The following is a 20,333-nucleotide window of genomic DNA, read 5'->3' on the forward strand; positions in this document are numbered from 1 at the left end:
GCTTGGTGTTTTTGAATGGATATTCTCTCAAAATAATGAATAGCTAAGAACTTGCATGAAGTAGACATCTCTCCTGCCTGTCTTTTTTATAGTATAAATCCAGTTTAGAACTTCCCAAAGGCTGAAGCATTTGGCTACTCTTAGCAGGACTAGTTCCAAAAAAGGCACCAAATTTGTATGATACGGTGATTTATAAAGATCCATGGGGTTAATTCTATATGACTAATGGTTGTTTGCTACCAATGACCTTCGATCTTAAACATGGTTTCTGGTAACCATTTCTAGACCCTAGAATGGCCTTATACGAAAGTAATGCAAAGTAAAAATCCAAATAACATCTGCTTGGTCCACAATAAACCTTTTGCCAGTGGAGTTGTTTTAAATGGGTAAAAAGCTGATTTAGAACTTGCCGGGCTCAGACAATACAGTTGCTTCAGCCTTCAGGAAATTCTAATCGGGATTTTTACTACATGATGACGTTGAGTGTTACTTACTACATGTTACATAATTAACTGCCTTTTACCTTTTTATAACTATTTTTCTTTGACTTGGAAGTGAATAATGTTAACTTCTTAGTACATATGGAATGCAGACATACTCCAGAGTGAACTAAAAGTTCCTGATCTTTTATTATTCTAGGGTTCATGGCTAACTGGGTGTCCTAGACAGTGCATTTTTGCACCCTTCTAAAGCCTGTTGGTGCTGGATGCACTTGTACTCTTAATTCAGCCAGCCAACTTAATAATATGCTTTCACTACAAAAATGAATTAAAAGACTGTCCCAACAAAGATCGGAGGATCTCCAAATGCTGTTTATATGTGGAACCAGTGAATTATTTTGAAGCAGTGCAGCGGTTCAGGATTAAGGACTTAGAAGTGCAACAGACATCAGCCTATGCCTCTCTCCCTGCTTTAGCCTCAGAGACTTGCACAAACAGCACGGCTTGTCAGGGCTGATTGCAGTGGCACTGGGGCAGATAAGTCAGTCTTACTATTATCCTGTGTAAGCCAGGACTGCCAAATTACAACTTTAGCCTTAAACCCCCACAGAGTTTGCTTACGAATGTCCTAAGCGACAGTAGGGTATAAGAAATCCTGCTAAAAAGACTGATGGCCAAGATTTTAAAGGGGACCAAAACAAGTGGGTCTGATGGGATGCATTTTGTTCAGGCTGCTGCGGTTTCTAATACCTTTTTATTGCTGTTGGCACCCTTCCCGGCTCATGAGTAAGATGTTCTTGCAGCTTTGCAAGGACCGTAATTTAAATTTATTTACACCATACCATTGATTCTCTCTCAACTTTGATGTCACATGTGTCTGGTTATTCTGACATAAAAAGGTTGTGGCACAGAACCATTAGCGTGTATGATTTTTTTTTGTCTCTCCCGCAGATGCAAGGACACATTTTCAACAGGAGATTTAAAACAATAAAAGTGGTAAAGCTGCACAGGGTAAATAAAATGGGAGAACTTTAAGCACTTGCCTTGCAGTGCAATGCCTTGCAAAAGTATTTGAATCCTTTTGTCATTTTCTTCCACAACCTTTTTATGTTACAGCTAGAAAACTTTAATGTATTTTGATGGACTTTTAGGTGATAAACCAACACAAAGAGCCATTTTTTTTTTTTTGTGAAGTGAAATCTAAAAACTTTTGAAAGGTTTTCTTGAAAATAAAAATCTGACAAGTATGGCAAACATTTGTAGTCATCCTCACTCATTTGTAGACCCACTTTCACTGCAATTTCAACTGAAAGTCTTTTGGGGTGTTTTTTTGCACTTCTACAAGATGACATTTACTCCTCCTTTCTTGCAAAAAAGTTCAAGCTCAGGTGGCTTAAATGGAATTTAGCCACAGATGCTCAATTGCATTTTGGACTGGGCCATTGTAGCACATAATTATGCTGTGATCTAAACCATCATCCTTCTAGAAGGTGAGTATCTTTTGCAATCTCTAACAGGTTTACTTCCAGAATCGACCTGTATATAGCTCCATTTGTCTTCCTATCAAAAGAAGAGCATTCCCACAGCATGATACTGTCACCATCACCTTGGTGTGTTTGGTTTTTTGCCGTGTAGTCTTTTCTACACGTAGTTCAAAAAGTTCTATTTTGGTCCAACCTGACCAGAGCACCTTCTTCGACATGTTCGCTGTGTCCCCGACATGGCCCATGGCAAACTTAAACTTTGACTTTTTATGGTATTCTTTGTCTCATTGTTTCATCAAGGCCACATTTGTGGAGTCCACAAGTAATACCTGTTGTAGTGACAGTTTTAACACCTGAGCTGTGGGTCAATCTGCGGCTCCTCTAGAGTTTCCAGGAGCCTCCTGGTCTTCTTAATGCTGTTTGTTCTCTATTAAACCTCTGAGGCCTTCACAGAACAGTTGAATTTACACTGAGATGAAATCACACACAGATGAGCTCCTTTTACACTTTAGGTGACTTCTGAAGATGATTCGATGTAGTGAATTTTTTATGGAATCTGAAAGCAAATTGACAAAAACCCTGACCTTTTTAAGACCCTGTTCTTTTTTCCTTCTACTTCTAAACCATGCACTATTTTGTGTACATGTCTATCACGTACATGTCCAATAAAGCACATTGAAGTTTGTGGCAGGACCAAATGTGAAGAAGTTCAAGTCTTGACCAAAGCACTTTATATGTCAGACAACATATAGTTTATATGTAGTTTTATTTGGCATGAAAATTGCCAAAGTTGCTACTTCATGGATTTTGAATATATTTCATTTTTTTCTTCCTGATACTTCTACAATTTTTAAACTTTCTCTATTATCTTTTGTGTTTTTTTTTCCTTTATCGCATTATATCTCCTCACGTTCCTTTACTCCCTCCATTTACCACTGATTCAATTTCTCCCATACACCTTAGGGCTTGATTTATGACTTCTGCTGTACCATAAATTACTGCTGGAAAATACTTTACCTTGCCCACGTATTGTGGATCTGACCCCATGTACTCCTCCAGGACAAAGAACTGGTTCCACACCCAGCCCCTCTTGACGCGCTGAAACCCAGCCGCCCCATTCCTCATCGAGCCCACCGAGCTCCTGCCGCGCTCTCTTCCACTCCTGCTTCGTCCCAGTGAGGATGAAGGTTGACGCAAAGAAAAGACAGAACCCTCGTTGACAAGAATCCACAGGAACAGCAACAGGCAGTTCCTTGTAAGCATTGGCGATTTGTGAAGTTCTGGTCCCCGAGTTGACGTCCTTCTTGAGAACTGAGCTACGGTGAAACGGCCTGTGGTGAAGAGTTGTCAGAATGAGCGAGGCGTGGAGTCCCAGGGTGTTTTTTTGTTGTTGTTTATTTTCTTTTTTTCAGGAACGTAGTCAGTGATTCCTTGATCTCATTACCTGAAAGTAAGAGAAAGAAAGAGAAAAAAGTTTAAAAATGTTACATTATTGCATTACCTGTACATCAGACTAACTTCTCATTAAAATAAGGAATAAACGCAGTACAGTGTTGTCTCACCTCACACTCAGTCATAATATAAAGTTCTAATAGCTTCCTTTTCACAAACACCAATCGGTAATGGCTTTCTTTTCATAAATACCAATATCTTAGTGGCACTTAGCAGCCTATATTCTTTTCCCCCACTGCTCACCTGCATTAGTTTTTAACTGCTCAATGATAAATTATAGTGCTTTCAATCTCAAGCATAAAAGTAAGTGCTATAATTATGTGCCCTTTGATAGATTACTTCTACACCAGGCAGTTCTCATGGATACATACTCTAATTAGCAAGAAAACTTGTCTCTGCGGGGGGAAAACCGTGCCTTTATTTTTGCTGTCAATTACAGGCCACCACACACCGAGCCACAGACCTGTCAATGTTACAGCAATTCCTCACCCATAGAATGGCTGAAAGTCAACATTTTCAATGACACTTTAATGAGAGGGCTCTGATGAATGTCATGATTTACTTCGCTTAAGCTTGCCTTGGTCTATTTGATCTAAAAACTGCTGGTAAAGAAAAAAAACTTTAGATAAAACAGAATAAAACATGAAAAAACCTGCAGAAGACAAAGCACGATGCACTACAGGGAGCATGTATCAAAATGACATGCGCATTGAATGAAATGTCACAGTATAGGAGCATGCTCACAGTGATTTCTCAGTTGTGTTGCTTTTCTGAGAAGTCGCACCTTAAAAGGGGCACCACTTGAGAATAAATGGCAACTGCTGACTGATTCTGCTGAATGGCATTTTGACATACATGTGAGAACCTGTACACATCATACAAAAGATAAGTAAAAAGAAAGTGTTTTGCTTAGTATGGCCAGGAGGAGTCTTTTACAATAAGCAACCTTTTAACTATAGATTAAATATTTAAGCTGGAATCTATGATAACTGTTCGTTATTGGTTCTTCATTTTCACTTGATATAAGGTTAATATCAGGTCTAAATACAGTCAGAGGGAGATAATTGGGTTTTGACTATCAATTTGAAAACACTCTACCTTTTAAACAGACCCTTTGGTTGTGGTATACCGAAAGATCCATCTTTTGTCTCTGCTCTGCATTTTTTATGATGTCTCTTGCTCCCTGTAGTAAAAACAATAGTGTTACTGGTACTTGTGAAAGTAAACCTCAGACAGCACCTATCAGTCTGGGCTCTCTGTTGCCTGATGTTAAAGCGGGTCTGCAGATGGGTCCCTGTACAGTTCAATAATAATCAGCTTCAAACCCTTACTGTATTTGGCCTTTGCTCTAAATACATTGGACTCAGAATTGCATGTTCACTCTATTTAGGTCTATTGAGAGCAACCTGCCAACTGTTGGAGCATTACAGTAATGAATTCTTATTCCTCTTCGAATCTTAAGGATGTAATGTTTCTGGTAATGTCTGGGATTTATTGTTGTGGTGAAAATTCTTGTTTTGTCTTATTATTATTATTATTATTACCTATAATTGATAAAAAAAAAATTATTTAATTAGCATATTCATTCATTCACTTATTCTCACATTAGGATTTTTCTTGCAGTCTCTGTAATGGGCATTGTTACAATCCTTTGTTTTGGTAAGTAAAAATAACATTCTCCTCACTATGTGAAGTGGGTAAGTTGTTTTAAAGTTTTTAATTATTGCTCTTAGATGTGGGCAAGTTCAGCTGAGTTGCCATTTTCCTTGGACCTTATTTCTGACTTAGGAAGATCAACAAAAGTTCAACTCTAGTGTGTTTTCTTGTCTTTCCTATTTTAAGGAGTGGCTAAGGAAATGAGACTGACTTATGTCATATTTATAACCAAGCCTTTCGATAGGGATTGCTACAGGCCCAAGTAATTTTAATTAAGAACAGTTATTCCCCCCCCCCCCCCCCCCCACACCCCACTGAACATATACATTTATTTATTCAAATTTCAGTAAGAAGTTTTCAAAAATGTTCTATATGAGAACTCACTGCTGTATACTGGAGCTTGAAGGCATTTCCTGGATCTTCAACAGGGTTGTCAATAAGTTTGAATGATGATAAATATATCCATGCATTTAAAAAGGATTCATTGCAGCTCCTTTTGTGGAGGAACCTAACTCTGGAGAAACAACAGTTAAAACCATATTTATAATTCAGCAAAAGCTCACTGCTGTCATTGTCTTATTTACAATCTTTACTACATTGTCCACACCTTGTTACACAAGACTCAGTTGTTCTGAAAACAAGCGATTGGAACAACGATTGGTAGGGTAAAGAATGAAGCTAATGGTACCCACACCAGGCATATAGTTTCTCCCTCACGCCCCATCTAATGCTCTTAGAAGCTATACAGTAATGGAAGAAAGCATGCCTCTAATTTCATAAATGGAACCCTCATTGACATCATTGTCTTTGATTAATTATACAAACTTGGAACACTGGCTTCAGAGGAAGATTACTCCTGCAAGGTTATCTTGTGCAACCAGATCCATTTATTCCCTGTCACCACAGTTCCTTTAAAAAGTCAAAACTGATCTGCAAAGTTCCCCCATGCGAAATTGGCAGGAACTGCCTTGACACGGGTCAGACATGCCTCTCCCGCAGGTCAGTCCTCATTTAGCTCCGACATAATGGAAAATGACTGTTCCCATAATTCCTGCAAAATCACGCCTCTGCCAATGTTCAGTCCTGAGAGAGGACCCTATGCATATTTTATGAGATGAGATCATTAGCATATGTCAGGCTTTTGGGTGTGAGCCTTGACCTGTGTGTCTGCTTCACGTAGCACGATGAACGCAGCGGGCTGACGGGGCTCTTGCACATCACCTTTAATAATCAAAGAACATATGGCCGGCCGATCTGCCGGTGCAGATTAACCACCCACAAGAAACTCCCACAGAAAGTTATTAGTTGTCAAGGCAGCCATAAACATGACAAACAAATCAGCAGGCATTGACTTTTGCAACAAAGGGGAAGAAATGAGTCATGAGGATCAGGTTTTTGTTTTGCATACACTTTTATATCCTAACCCTTTTTTTCCTTCCTGCTTTAATAGCTTCATTATTTTGTACCAGTATTATTATTATTCGGGGACACAGGCAAAGGTGTAGATGTTTTAACAGGGTTATAAACTGATGTGGTTCAGTGAGGAATTTTAGATGGTGTCTGAAAATATACGTTGGCATACTATAGCTGTTCTCCTATATAGTTTCTAATATAAATATGGAAAATAATCACTGATTTATTAGGAACTTATATTTCAAACTACAGAGTGAAATTATTGTACATCTGAAGCCTGTAACATTTCTATTTTAATATATGCTTTATATTCTGTGGATTATCAGTGAATGTGTTGGCACGGATATATAATGTTTGAGCACAATAAAAGCTCAAACACAATAAGAAATGGCACACTGCAGGGAGGGAAGCAGAAAAGTCAGGTTATGTAAAGTCTCTGTTAGAATTATTATTACTGGTATTGCTGATGGTGGTCAGAGCGCCCGGTGGCGCCGATTGTATGGCAGCCTCACCTTTGTCAGTCTGCTCCAGGGCACCTGTGGCTATAATGTAGCTCACCACTGTCAGTGTGAATGGGTGAATGACTGGTTGTAGTGTAAAGCGCTTTGGGGTCTTAAGGGACTTGGTCTAAAGCGCTTTACCAGTGCAGGCTATTTACCTTTTACTATAATAAACATATCTATACACCAACATACTGTATTCATCGTTTTATATGCATGTAAAACACAAAAGCATAACAGCATCATTTTTTCCTACTTAAGATAAAATATGTTTTTATTTATTAAATTATAAATGAAGTTTAAACCATGTAGCATAAGATGTTTCATTAAAACTGAATTTGTGAATTTGTCTAAATGAACATGACAGAGAGGTGTCGACTGTAAACTCTGCTGGTATAAGGATGTTTTCAATGGATCTGGTCAGGTTTGTCTTCATGGGATTTAAAATTTAAATTTCCATCTGATTTGACTAAAATGTGTTCTGTAACACTTCCCTGCAAATGGTATTTTATTTTCTTTCTACTTACCTGTTAATTTATTTTGTGTTATTAAAATAGTGTTATAATCTGTGAATGTCATGGGTTTATAGACAATTTTTGTCATCTAGTCTGTCTCTTTTTGTCTGGCTTTTGTGTTCTCTTCATAGTATTTGGCAATCTTTAGTTGGCATTGCTCTAGTTTTCCTATTCCACCACCTGCTGCACATTCTCATTCAGTTGGTCTCCTTTCACTCACCGGGGAATCCCAGCCCTTCCTGTCATGTAAAAAGACAGTAATGGCAAAGAGCTATTTTTACAGAGTCGTATAAAAAAAAAAAAAGAAACTGATGAAAGCTGCAAATCAACTGACAAAAGTAATTTTCTCATGTCAAATTATTGCTACTGACTCAATAACTTGTTGTGCTGTGTATAGGCAGATAATTGTGTTGCAAAAGTCAGAAAGATTTTAAAAATGGAGGAGCCATTGCTTCACTTGGCATATTGATCATCATCTGCTCTGATGTTCTGATGTATTAAACTATTTATTATTCTTTTAACAAGCAAACGTAGTGAGAATATTTCTCAAATAATATTATTTACTATTGCATCAACAGTGTTAATGTGTACGTCTGTGTAGTCTCTTCTGTTTGGTATCAATTTCTCTCAAAAAGCCTATAGTGTTGAGAAACATTTTGAGGGGCCAAATACTATGAATACTTTTTCTTGACTTCAAACTAATTTTAACATTGAGAAAATATAAAATACATTTTTTAAATGCTTTCATTTGTTAGCTATATCTATTAGCTATAGCTAAAAAAGCAAGCCAAACCAGCCATGCTTAATTTGAAAAAGTAATCCCTTGTTGCTTGTTCAGTCATAAACCAACCATGATTAATCACAATTTTATGGTTTACCGTCTGTAGCTAGAAACAGGCCTGATTACTGGCTGACCTATAGAAGAAATCCCTTAAATGAAACCTGTTTCACAACATGAAGTAGGTTTAACAATCTTTAAAAGCAACACAACACACACACATCAAGCTACCCAAATTCAAGAACAGATAAGAAAATTATTGACATTTATTTACCTACTCTTCAAGGAGTTAAAAAAGTACCCAGAACAACATCTAAAGCACTGGAGGGCTCACTTGCATCAGTTAAGGTCAGAATGTATGATTCCACAATAAGGAAGAAACTGGGCAAGAATGGCACCATTGGAGAGGTCCTAGACCACAAAGAGCACAAAGATCCATCTCACATTTGCCACAAAACATCTTGATGACCTTCAACACTTCTAGAAAAATATTTAATTGACTGATGAGACAAAAGTGAAACATTGGGTGGCTTGCATCCTGTGACATCTGGCATAAAACTATTACAACATTTCAGAAAAGAACATCAAACAAACAGTCAAACATGGTGGTGCTTCTGGAGCTGGGCCACTTATTGTAACTGATGGAAGCATAGATTCTGCTCTTTCCAGAACATCCTATAAGAGAATGTCTGGCCATCAGTTTGTCACCTTAAGCTAAAGCTAACCTGGGTTCTGCAGGAGGACAATGATTCAAAGCATATCAGCAAGTCCTCCCTCTCAGTGGCTTAACATACTGCAAAATGAAGGTTTTAACATTGTCATGAAAAAGTCTGGACTTCTGTCCAACTTAGATACTGTGGCATGACTTTAAACATGCTGTTTTCATTCTTTTTATTGTGGCTACATTTAAACAATTCTGGAAAGCGTGGGCCGACATTCCACTTCACTGATGTAAAAGAGCAATTGCCAGTTATCACAAATGCTTGATGGAATAAATTGATCTCTTGCTGTCAGCTACATTAAGGTGAACATTTTTTTTTCATTTAGCTTTGATTTTAAATAAAATAACTCCTTTTGAGATTTAGAATCTGGCATTTACTGCAATGTGTTGCTGTTTAAATGTAATTAAATTGAAATAAAAGTACACATATTACATACTTATGCTTGCCTTACGTTTTATTGAATGCTCTGTTTTTAAATATTTTATGCATCATGTTGCTTTGACCCTTCATTCGGAGTCCAAAAACATAAGTCTTAGTGATTTTTTTTTTTTGCACAGATTATATTATCTAGCAATGAGAACTCTTATGATCATGGCAAAAATGGTGACGTTAGCTGAACCTGCTGCAGTAAGGACTGTTAATCAGATAAATCACAGTCAAGACACTGTCTCGACACAGCTCAGACAGGGGGAGATGGTAATAACACTAAAACCCCCCGAGGAAGCAAGTGGGAGGAAAAATAAGTGTAGGTGGGGAAAAACAAAGTAATGAAAATGGGAATATCATCACAGCTGGCCAATGGAGCTGAATTATCAGATCACAACTCATATGTAGGTTAAAGCATTACCAAAGCTACAAACACGGCAGAAAATGGCTTTAATTATGGAGATATGTACTCACTGATTACAATCATTTGCTTTTTTATGTACAAAATATAAAATGTGTATATATAGATGCTGTGCAAAAGCATTCAATTCCCTTAGGCTTTACACATTTTTGTCACATTTAGAATGACAAACACGATTCCATTTCATTATGATTTGTGTTAGACTAACAGATTGTAGTGCATGTATGTAAAGTGGGCGGAACAAAAATGTGAAAGGTGTGGGTGCATCAGAGTTCAGCCCCCTCTACTCTGATGACCTTAAATAAACCCAACCGGTGCAACCAATTACCTTCAGAATTCACTAAATGAATGAATAGTGCGTAATCTTATCTGATGTAGCTATTCTGTGAATCATGGTACAACTGTACTTCTATCAAGATATGGCCGTCCACATAAACTGACAGACCAGGCAAGGAGAACATTTCTCAGATAAAATGCCAAAAGGCCCATGTTAGCTCTGCAGGAGCTGCAGAGATCTACAACTCAGGTGGGATAATCTATTTACAGGAGGAACACGCTTGTTGTAAGACGTTCTGACTGCAGCATGCTGCATTATTTTAGGAAAACAGCTAACATGTGGAAGAAGATGGTCTGGTTGAAAGGGACCAAAACGCAGCATTTCTGGCCTACAAGTAAAATTCTGTCTGGAAAGGAAGCAAACGCATCACACTGAACACCATCCCCAAGGTTCATCACAGTGGTGGCAGCATCATGCTTTGGGGAGGTTTTTCTTCTGCAGGGACAGGAAAAATAGTCAGTTTCCTGGAGAGGCCACAAGTACCCTAGATTGAATCCCACAGCCTGCCACTCTGGGTCTCTGAGCAAGACCCTTGGCCCCTGAATGCTCCACAGGTGCCACACAATGGCAGCCCACTGCTCCCTGAGGGATGGGTTAAATGCAGAGGACAATTTCACCATTGTGAGATCAATAAAGTCTATATTATTACAGGGAAAACCTGAAACAAATAATTCAGATTTTTCTTTGACAAATAACTTGAACCCTGTGTCTTTTTCCTTTCACTTCACAATTATGCACTACTTTGTCTACCAAACAAAATCTAAGTAAGATACATTGATGTTTGTGGTTGCAACCTGATATGTGAACAGATCCAAGGTATGCGACTACTTTTGCAAGGTACCATATTTTACATTGAAAGAGTTTTTCTCAGCCTTATTTCCTATTATTGGGACATAGACAATCAAAATCGGAGTCCCCCTTTAGCTTATTTCAAAGTCAATGTCCCCATTGTCCCACACTTTATAAATGTTTTTGGCTGCATAAGACAACTAATAAGTTCTTTGACAGTTTGATTTGCTCTCCTAGAAGAGACAATTTAGTACTTGTCCAAAACCTTCTGGTTCTTCTAAGTTTGAGAATTACTTTGTGGTTTGGCCACCAGCCCAGAGCTACCCTGGAGGAAAAGTATATAAAAAAGGAAAAAAATCATAAATATAATGACCTAAAGAAGATTAAGTACTACTTTTTAACCATAATTTCAGACTGTTTGGTAAGAATACCTCGATTTTTATAGTAAATCCATTGCTTCACTTGAACAGCTGGCCAACACGTATTTTTTTTAATGGTGACAAATGAAAACAAGTCCTGTTGCCAAGACCATTTGTGTGATAAATGCTCTTTGATGCTTCTTAAAGTGCAACGTCTGCAAAACAAGTATGTCTTTACGGGTGGGGGGGTATTTTGCAGGGCTGCTTGGGTAGTTTTAGAGGAAACAGAATTGAAAGTACAGTTTTAAGGTACTTTAAGACAGAGAGTGATTGCCACTGCTGCCTCCATTGTTTTCAGCGTAAACACAGCAGCAGAATTCATTGCACGGAGAGGCAGGATGGCTGCACCTCTATTGAATATGTCTGGCTCTCTGCCCACTGCTGCAGACTTCATGATGATTTAACTTCTTTTAAAGGTTTGCTTTCACTTCAAATAAACCCCTCTGCTTGATAGTGTTGCAGTTCTGCTCTTCCTCACCACAGCCAGGCTCTACAGTACCATGCAGCTTTCTGTTTGCATGCTTGGGGTGATTGGACTTCAGTTATGACACCTGCTTATTCACATTAAAGGTATTACTTTGGTGCTTCAAGGTTGGGAAATCATGTGAAAAAGTTAGAAAAATATTTAGTTTGTTGTAGGGAATTCTAACATATTTGGATATATGGATATTTAATGTCAACTTGAACAATAATAGTAATTAAAAGTAAAGTTTCTAAGAAAAGTTCTATAAATTGTAACAAAACAAAAAAAAAACATTTGGACAGCCCCACCTTTTATGATCACTTAACATGGCTAAAAATGTTAAGTCTACCTGAGGTCTTCAGGAAGAAGATTGTCAACTTATGAGTGTGCTGAAGGATTTATAGTGGTCTCAAAAGAATTTCAATAGGCCATCCTGGTGTATGGAAAATAGTCTACAGGTGGAGGACATTTGAAACAACTGTCAACATGCGCAGACCTGGCCATCTGAGCAACATAACTCTAAAAGCAGTTGACAACATGGTAAAGGAAGTCTCCATAAACTCTGAAAAATGTCATCACAGTACCTATAGTAGGCAATTGCCACTGTTGATGTGAAAGTCCACATTGTACATTCAGAAAGAAACTGCCAAAGTTTAATTTTCATGGGAAGTGTGCAAGCAGGCCAGGAAGGTATTGATAAAGAGCAGAACTTCTCAAATAATGGTTTTTGAACAGATCAGTCTAAAATTTTATTATTTGAATACCAGAGCAGAGAAACGTGTTTGGCTTATGCCAAACAGGCATTTTAAGAAAATAAACTGAAGCATAGAGGTGGAAGTGTCATGGTTTGCGAATGCTTTACTGCAGCAGAACCTGGCCAGCTCACTATCACAGAATTCCTCACAAAATTGACACAGTCTGGATCAAAAGAATTTATGCTGAAACAGAACTGAACCTGCAACAGGGCAAGGACCCAAAACATGGCCATGTTAATCTCATTGAGATGCTGCTGGGTGACTTGAAATGGGTTGCATATGCAAGAAACCCTTCAAACATCATGCAGCTAAAAGCAAGGAGTGGGGCAAATCCTCAGACTGATGTCAGAAACTGGTAAATGGCTCTTTCTGAAGTTAGTTTAGCTTAGGGTGGTAGCACAATCTGCAGGGGGTAGGGTAATCATGCCTTTTCTACAGTTAGAATAGGTTATTACCTTTTGTTGATTTAAACCAAGTTAAAGTTAATCATTGGAATTTATTTGTAATAAAATCAATTTCTTTTTCATTAGGCAAATTAAATGGTTAAGACATCAACATGCAAGCATTCCTGCTGAATAAATTAACATTTAATACGGTGTCCTAATTATTCACATGACTATAGCTTGTTGGCCATGGGTAATCAGTAGCCTCTTTGAGTGAAGTACTCCCTTAGCTCAATCAGAGATCTATTCATGGTTCCGTTCAGACTGTCATATCCAACAGGTCAGATTATGTCATACCGTCACGAACAAAAAATCCCAGAGCAAACAGTCCGATCTGGATGCAAGCTGGTTGAGCTGCAGACATTATGGTAGGTGCGTAAATCATTCAATTTGCTATGTTTACAATAGGCATCAAAAGGCATGGTAGGTATAGCAGTAGTGATATGGGCAGTTATTAGAGCATCCATTAATCAATCAAATGAATGAGCAAAGGTCTTTAGATGCAAATGATAACTTGTGCATTAGACCACATTAACGACACTGGCTGTAGCTTAATAGGGCTACATGTTGGGTTTGCATCAGGCCAGGTGGTGTTTTTCAGCAAATGCCTCGCAATTGTGGTATACAGATTTGTTGGTGGTCCAATGAACAAAGGTACTGCCTTGATCAAGAAACTTGCTGCACATGTTATGGCCATTGTCTGATAGCTTTCATTGATTAAATTAAACAACAACAACAAAAAGTTTGCATGTGATATTGTCCTTTTAGATAAAAGCGACCAATATAGGAATTGGTAGGTCGTACTTGGAAAAAAAATAGAAAATCAGTATCTGACAATAAAAGCCTGATTGATTACAGATCTATTAGTGAGTGTGTAATTACAATTACATTGTGTCTTTGAAAGATAAGTTCATTCCTCTTATAGTTTAGAATTGGAAGGTTAAAATACAGACTTTGCAAAGCAAGATTCCACATCCAAAAGTCCATCCATTTTCTATAACCACTTCTTCCTTACAGGGTCACAGGGGAGCTGGTGCCTATCTCCAGCAGTCTATGGGCAAGAGGCAGAGTATACCTTGGACAGGGCAACGTAGAGACACAAAGGACAACCATGCACACACTCATTCACACCTAAAGGCAAGTTGGAGAAACTAATTAACCTAACAGTCATGTTTTTGGACTGCAAGAGGAAACTGGAGTACCAGGAGAGAACCCATGTAGCCATGCACAGGGAGAACGTGCAAACTCCATGACGGAAGACACCGAGCCAGGAGTCGAACCCAGGACCTTTTTGCTGCAAGGCAACAGTGCTAACAGCTGTGCCACCGTGCACCAAAAAGACTTGGACCGATATACCATTATAAGTGCAGGTCCACCCAATAATTAGGTGATTAAGGTTAAAATATCTCACACTTTGAAACTCAGGATCTACGACACATCCAAAACAAATGTTTTTTGGCCACCACTGTCCATTGTTTCAGCAATATGTGCCGTTTCTATATTGGAAAGACTAAAAGTCACACCCACAAAATATATGTTCTTTGAAAAATGTCCCATCTCACATCACCTCTGTGTGTTTCGCATACTTTTGAAATTCATGCCAATGATGATGTTCGTCTTACAGTACTTTGGGATATAATTTTTTTACACAGACTTCAAATGAAAAAAAATTGATTTGGAAACTTTGAGCACAATGAAAACTTTTTAGATTTTTAACAAAGTCGAGAATCTGATGGTTGGAATCTTTTATTCTTGTACTTTTGCCTATAAGATTCCAGTGTCCCACAATGAGCAGTCAGCCATCTTTCTTCAGAGGTTTTTGACAGAAACAAATATCCACAGTCAGGAGATATGCCTGATCTCATAGTGAAGCAGTGAAAGACAGGCAGGTACTGAGATGAAATGAAACAGCACTGTTGCCCCAAGGCAGTTGTGGAGCACTGCTGGTGCACAGGCAACGGCTGTCATCCAGTCAGACCATCTTAAATCCCGCATTTACAACCAGTTTTTGACTCGAGCTACTTGAAAACCTTATCCCTTAACCTATTAGGAATGGATATAGCATTTCTATGCACCTCCTTTTCAGAGTTCAACAAATGACCTTTGCATTCTTCTCCCTTTTTATAAGCCTGTCATATCTTGTGTGCCTCAGTCAGTGTATAATATTGGCCAATAAAAGAGCAAAGTCAATAAAAAAAAAGCATGAATGTTGAAGATTTGATCTCTGAAGTGGTTTTTACTGCTCCTGATATGTTTTGTTTCCTCAAGGCAGACAAATTAAGTGATGACTCAAAAGCTTAAGTGTATCCGGATCCTCCATGACTGCTCTGTATGCAGAGCTATGAGGTCCTTGGTGTTATCTAGCGCATAAACAACATAATTAACTTGGTTTCGCCTCAGAAGCTATTAAAACTACACAGAATTTATTCATGTCCAGTCATATTTTTTTTCCTTTTTAGCAGCAGTGTTTTGGTACACCTGTCTACAAGAGTGTAAAACACACTGCTGGAGGAATAAATTAACGTCAAAAGTGTTTTTGTTTGAAAAATCCATGTCAGAAGGGGTAGAAGAGCTGCAGAAGCCCAAAAATACGAACAGGAGTACACCCAGGTCACAGGTTGAGATAATACATGAGACTGGGTCCAAGAAAGGATGGACAAGACAAGCTTTCAGTCTTCATTTTTGGATCTCACATACAGTATAACATGTTTCTCAAATTACAAACTGTGTTGGCAAAATCTGTAGTCAAGTCAAGTTTATTTATATAGCGCTTTTCAGCAACAAGGCACTCAAGACGCTGTACATAAGGAAAAACATTACAATGATACAGAAAATCAAATAATAGAGGTAATTAAAACAAAAGAGAATAGAATGATGGATAAGAAAATGACAGGAAAATTGGACTGAAAACATAACTAACAATGTTTAGATAACACATTCAAAGGCCACTCTAAACAAATATGTTTTTAATCTTGATTTAAAGCAACTTAGGGTTTTGGCACTTTTATAGTTTTCTGGGAGTTTTTTCCACATTAGTGGAGCACAAGAACAAAAAGCTGCTTCTCCATGTTTAGTTCTGGTTTTGGGTATGCAGAGTATATTTGAGCCAGAAGACCTGAGAGGTCTGGATGGTTGATACACTGACAAGTCTGTAATGTATTTTGGTGCTAAGCCATTCAGTGATTTATAGACTAACAGAACTATTTTAAAGTCTATTCTCTGAGCTACAGGGAGCCAGTGTAGGGACTTTAGAACCGGGGTGATCTGCTCCACTTTATTAGTTCTAGTGAGGACGCAGGCAGCAGGATTCTGGATCAACTGCAGCTGTCTCATCGACTTTTTAGGCAGACCTGTGAAGACACTGTTGCAGTAATCAATTCTACTAAAGATAAACGCATGAATTAGTTTTTCAATTTATTCCACACTGTAATAAGTGTGGAATAAATAGATTTGGGTTTGACATCTTAGTGCTGCAAATTTTAATGGAATAAATGTAGCCTTAATTACTTTCAAAATGTCTCTTACTGTAGAATTTTCCAGGTGATCAAATGCCCCTGAGTGGGGGAAAACACTGTGGAAAATAAAAATTTGGTTGCAAGAAGCAGCACGTTGGACTAGCAGTGTGATTGAGAGCCTTCTGTTTGACGGCACTTATTATCTGAGTCTAGAAAACAAAAAAACTAAGTGACCACCTGGCTACTTTCCATCCGTTCCTTCCAGCAAGCCGCGAAAAGGATCGGCCGCATCGGTCAGTCTTCTTTTTGTGCACCAGCTTTTAAGTTATGATTCCGTGATCACTACTCAGAATTTGTGGGTCCCTGCTGTAAAACAAAATATTAAGGAGCTACAGTTCTGTTATGAGCCATCCTATCCTCATTGCTCTTCTAGAAAAACATAGTTCTGGTAGAATAAATCAGACCTTCTACTGTATAATCGCCATCCTAATAGCATGGTGCCTTTCTCCAGATAAATCACCGACACTCTGCCAGAGTCATACCTCAGAAATTCAGTAAACAATACATTCATGTGTGACTCTACCAGAGCACTCTGAAGCAGTGTTTTCCGACATCAGTCACCTGCTCATTTAATGGATGGCTGAAATTTTTAGACGTGTGGTTCTGCAAAGAGCCTGTGAGCAGTCAGTGTCTTGCCAATGTTGGATTACTTTTCGCATCTTCGCTTTGATGAAACAGATATTTTAAGAGAGGTTTAAGAGTTAACAGCTGCTCAGAGCAAGGCCCAGAAAGGCAAATTTCTATCACTTAAACGATCCTAACCTCAACCATTTCATAGCAGAGCATGTAAACTTTATTTTCACCTTTAGGTTTAGTTTATTACATAAGTCTATAGTATCAAGACATGCTAAAATAACATCATACTTCATTCCATTTAACTACACTGCATTACTTGTTATAGCAAGTCCTCTGGATGGATAAAGTTGAGTTTAAAGTAACATGCTGGTCTCTTTTTGCCTCTCTAATGGCAAAAGGAGGATGGCCTAATCTAGGTGGGAGGCAATCCAAAATTTAAAGCTGAGGAGCTAAAACATCTTGGTGTCTTCTTGCAAGTTGGGTGAATAGACGGATTTAAGCCTTGTATGCAGCAACGCAGGCACAGCTTTTATCTGTTATTTTTAAGGAAGAGCTGAGCCAAAGGAGAAAAAGGACCCATTTACATTTACATTTTCTGGCCCTTGCTTATAGTCAGGAGTTGTGGATTATGACCAAAAGAACTAAAGGAGTCAGTTTTGGGCATGTATTGGAGTCTCCTAGATGTCTCCCTCGGGCTGTATTGCAAGCTGTGTAACGTTTGGAGGGTAACCCATGAAAGACCTACAACCCCTGCTTTGGAGAAACTCGAATCGTTTATTGGGATTCCCTGGAAAATCCCAAGGAGTGTCTCTCAGGAAATCCGAGATAAGCAGTAGATTATAGATGGATGGTTACGACATTCTGGACTTTTGACTTGGTATATTGCTGCAACTTGCAACATTTTGATGTTAAGTTGTTAGCAACTGGATCTATATTCCAATTTAATCCACTTTATTTTTAGTTAATTTTAGAAAAACACAAAGTTACCAAAGTTCTTTACATAGCTGGATACATAAGCAGCCAGACATTCAAAATACAATTAAAAACTGTATCATATACCCCAAAGCTGGCACACTAAAACAGCTAATATACTGTTGGTGGAAATAGTGCAACGTATCCATCAATCCATTGTCTATACCCACTTATTACAGGGTCAACATCAGTCTTTAGGCGAGAGGCGGGGTACACCTACTACACTCGACTACTTTTGATGTCGATTAGTAGCAGCTCTACTGAGTTGCTACTCAGAAAAGAGGGCCTTCTTTTAGGATACTCCAGATCACGCTAGAGTGTATCACAGAGAAGAGGGATGTCCTGGTTTCCCTCCCAGACCTGCTATCTCACTGACCTTATCTGGGATAAGCTGAGCTGGATGTATTAATGGATGGATAAATAACTGAATGTTCAAATCTTGGTTCAATCACAGATTAATATACGTTAAGCCTGAAAAAATTTATATTCTTAGCATTATGTAAATTTTCTTGGATAAAAATGTATTCAAATTTGCATCACTTGCATCGGTTCTGTAATTTAAACTGAAGAAACTACATAATGGACACAAGGTATAGGTTTCATCATTTGCTTTTACTCTGGTAAGGAAATCCTTTCATCACTGATTCCTCTGAGATGGTATATCACCATGTCTATAATCTTGTGATGATGAGTAAATAAATTAGCTGCGTGTCCTACTGAACGAAAGCTGTTCTGTGCTAGAAATTGAACTTTTCCCCTGCTGAAGATATGGAAAGCTTAGCTTTAGAGACAAAACTGGCCCGAGGCAATAAAGAAAACCCACACTGACTCAGCCCTCCCTAGAGTGAAGATGTCTGAATTCCCTGCCAACAAAATCTATGATGCAATAGGTTTTACTACAATGAAAGGTTGTAATTAAAGGCCATCATCTGAATGTAGAGCCTTTTCAGGGAATCTCAACACCTGAAGATGATCGATGCACACCTTTTTAAATGTTCAGAAGATGAAAAAATGGTTCTAATGGTGGAAGAGGTGAGAACTGACAATGGGGTCATGTTGTTTGAATCAGAACCACTGCTGCCGTTCTCAGAGTCATGGAGAAAGAATGTACACACAACTAAAAAGTGTCACTGCAGAGATCTGTCAGAAGTCTGCCTGGAAGAGCAACAAGCCAAATTGAACTTTGCATCACCTGCATTTACTGACGTTTCGGTGAAAACTCAGTCAACACATCAGCTCCCACCAACTGTTTGAAAAAGAAAGACACGGATCCTGAGTTTTGAACCCTGTTGCTGCTTGTCAGGGCATGCCAATAAATTCTGCTGAAGGCAGCGCAAACCGTTGACAGATAAGGTTATAGCTAGAGTGAGATTATGATGAGACATATCATCAGGGAAGTGGTCAATATGGATATGCTCTAATGGAGGATGACAGCGATCTGTGAAAACTGCCTAATCTAATGCTTCTGCAGGAAGATTTACAGCACTGTGGGATATTAAATCATATTACTCCAGTAAACATCAATAACTTACAACCTTGGAATCTTTTGTTCTCAGATAAGAAGCAAATATCATGAGCACTAAGGTGTATTTGATGGAAGAAAATCCAAGAGTAAATGGGTTTTTCAGGTTCATCTTTGTGTTTTTCAAGTTTTTTTTTCTATAACTCTCAAATCATGTATCAATATGACAAATGAATTAGCAATACGCTTGGTGAAATATTAAAACTCATCATCAAAGACCTTAAATATGACTCATTATGTTAAAGAAAAGCTGTGGTCGACACTAAATTATGCTTCGTCTTTAATGGGGTACATATTTACTATAAGTGCTGTACATAATGACCTAAGTCATGCATGCTGTGTGAGACAAAAATTGGATCCATTAATCTTGTCTGAACCATTATTTTTTTTAGATTGTGCTATGTGATAATGCTTTTACTTCGATAATTCAGTTAATGCTGCTTTGGGAAGACAACGAGAAATGGTATGAATGCCTTAACGCTTTGAACTAATATTTAATATACATGTTTTGTAACTCCCTATTTAGGTTTACTTTAAGACAAATTTTATTCTATGTCAGTGTCTGCAATTTAAAAAGGGGGTCTTTGGTGAGTGTTCTTGGACTGTTGTTTTCATGGTATAGAACAAGGTGATTTTAGGCAGAACCTTCTTAATTTGTGTGTGTGAATCCTGATGTATGGGTCCAGCAAGGTGTGATTTTTGTATTTTTCTTGGCAAAGCAGTGTATGAATCATT

General features: G+C 38.2%; 1 protein-coding gene across 1 annotated transcript in view; it reads right to left on the reverse strand.

Moving 5' to 3' along the window:
• Window positions 1–20,333, reverse strand: part of LOC124858274 (cadherin-12-like) — a 190,850-nt gene that overhangs the window by 131,719 nt on the left and 38,798 nt on the right. The window contains exon 2 of the mRNA XM_047350231.1: window positions 2,942–3,368. Within this exon, the coding sequence (XP_047206187.1) occupies window positions 2,942–3,187 (246 nt within the window). The 5' untranslated portion in view covers window positions 3,188–3,368. The remainder of the gene's footprint in view (window positions 1–2,941; window positions 3,369–20,333) is intronic.

The sequence above is a fragment of the Girardinichthys multiradiatus genome, chromosome 21 (assembly GCF_021462225.1).
Source record: "Girardinichthys multiradiatus isolate DD_20200921_A chromosome 21, DD_fGirMul_XY1, whole genome shotgun sequence".
In the NCBI taxonomy this organism is placed as follows: Eukaryota; Metazoa; Chordata; class Actinopteri; order Cyprinodontiformes; family Goodeidae; genus Girardinichthys; species Girardinichthys multiradiatus.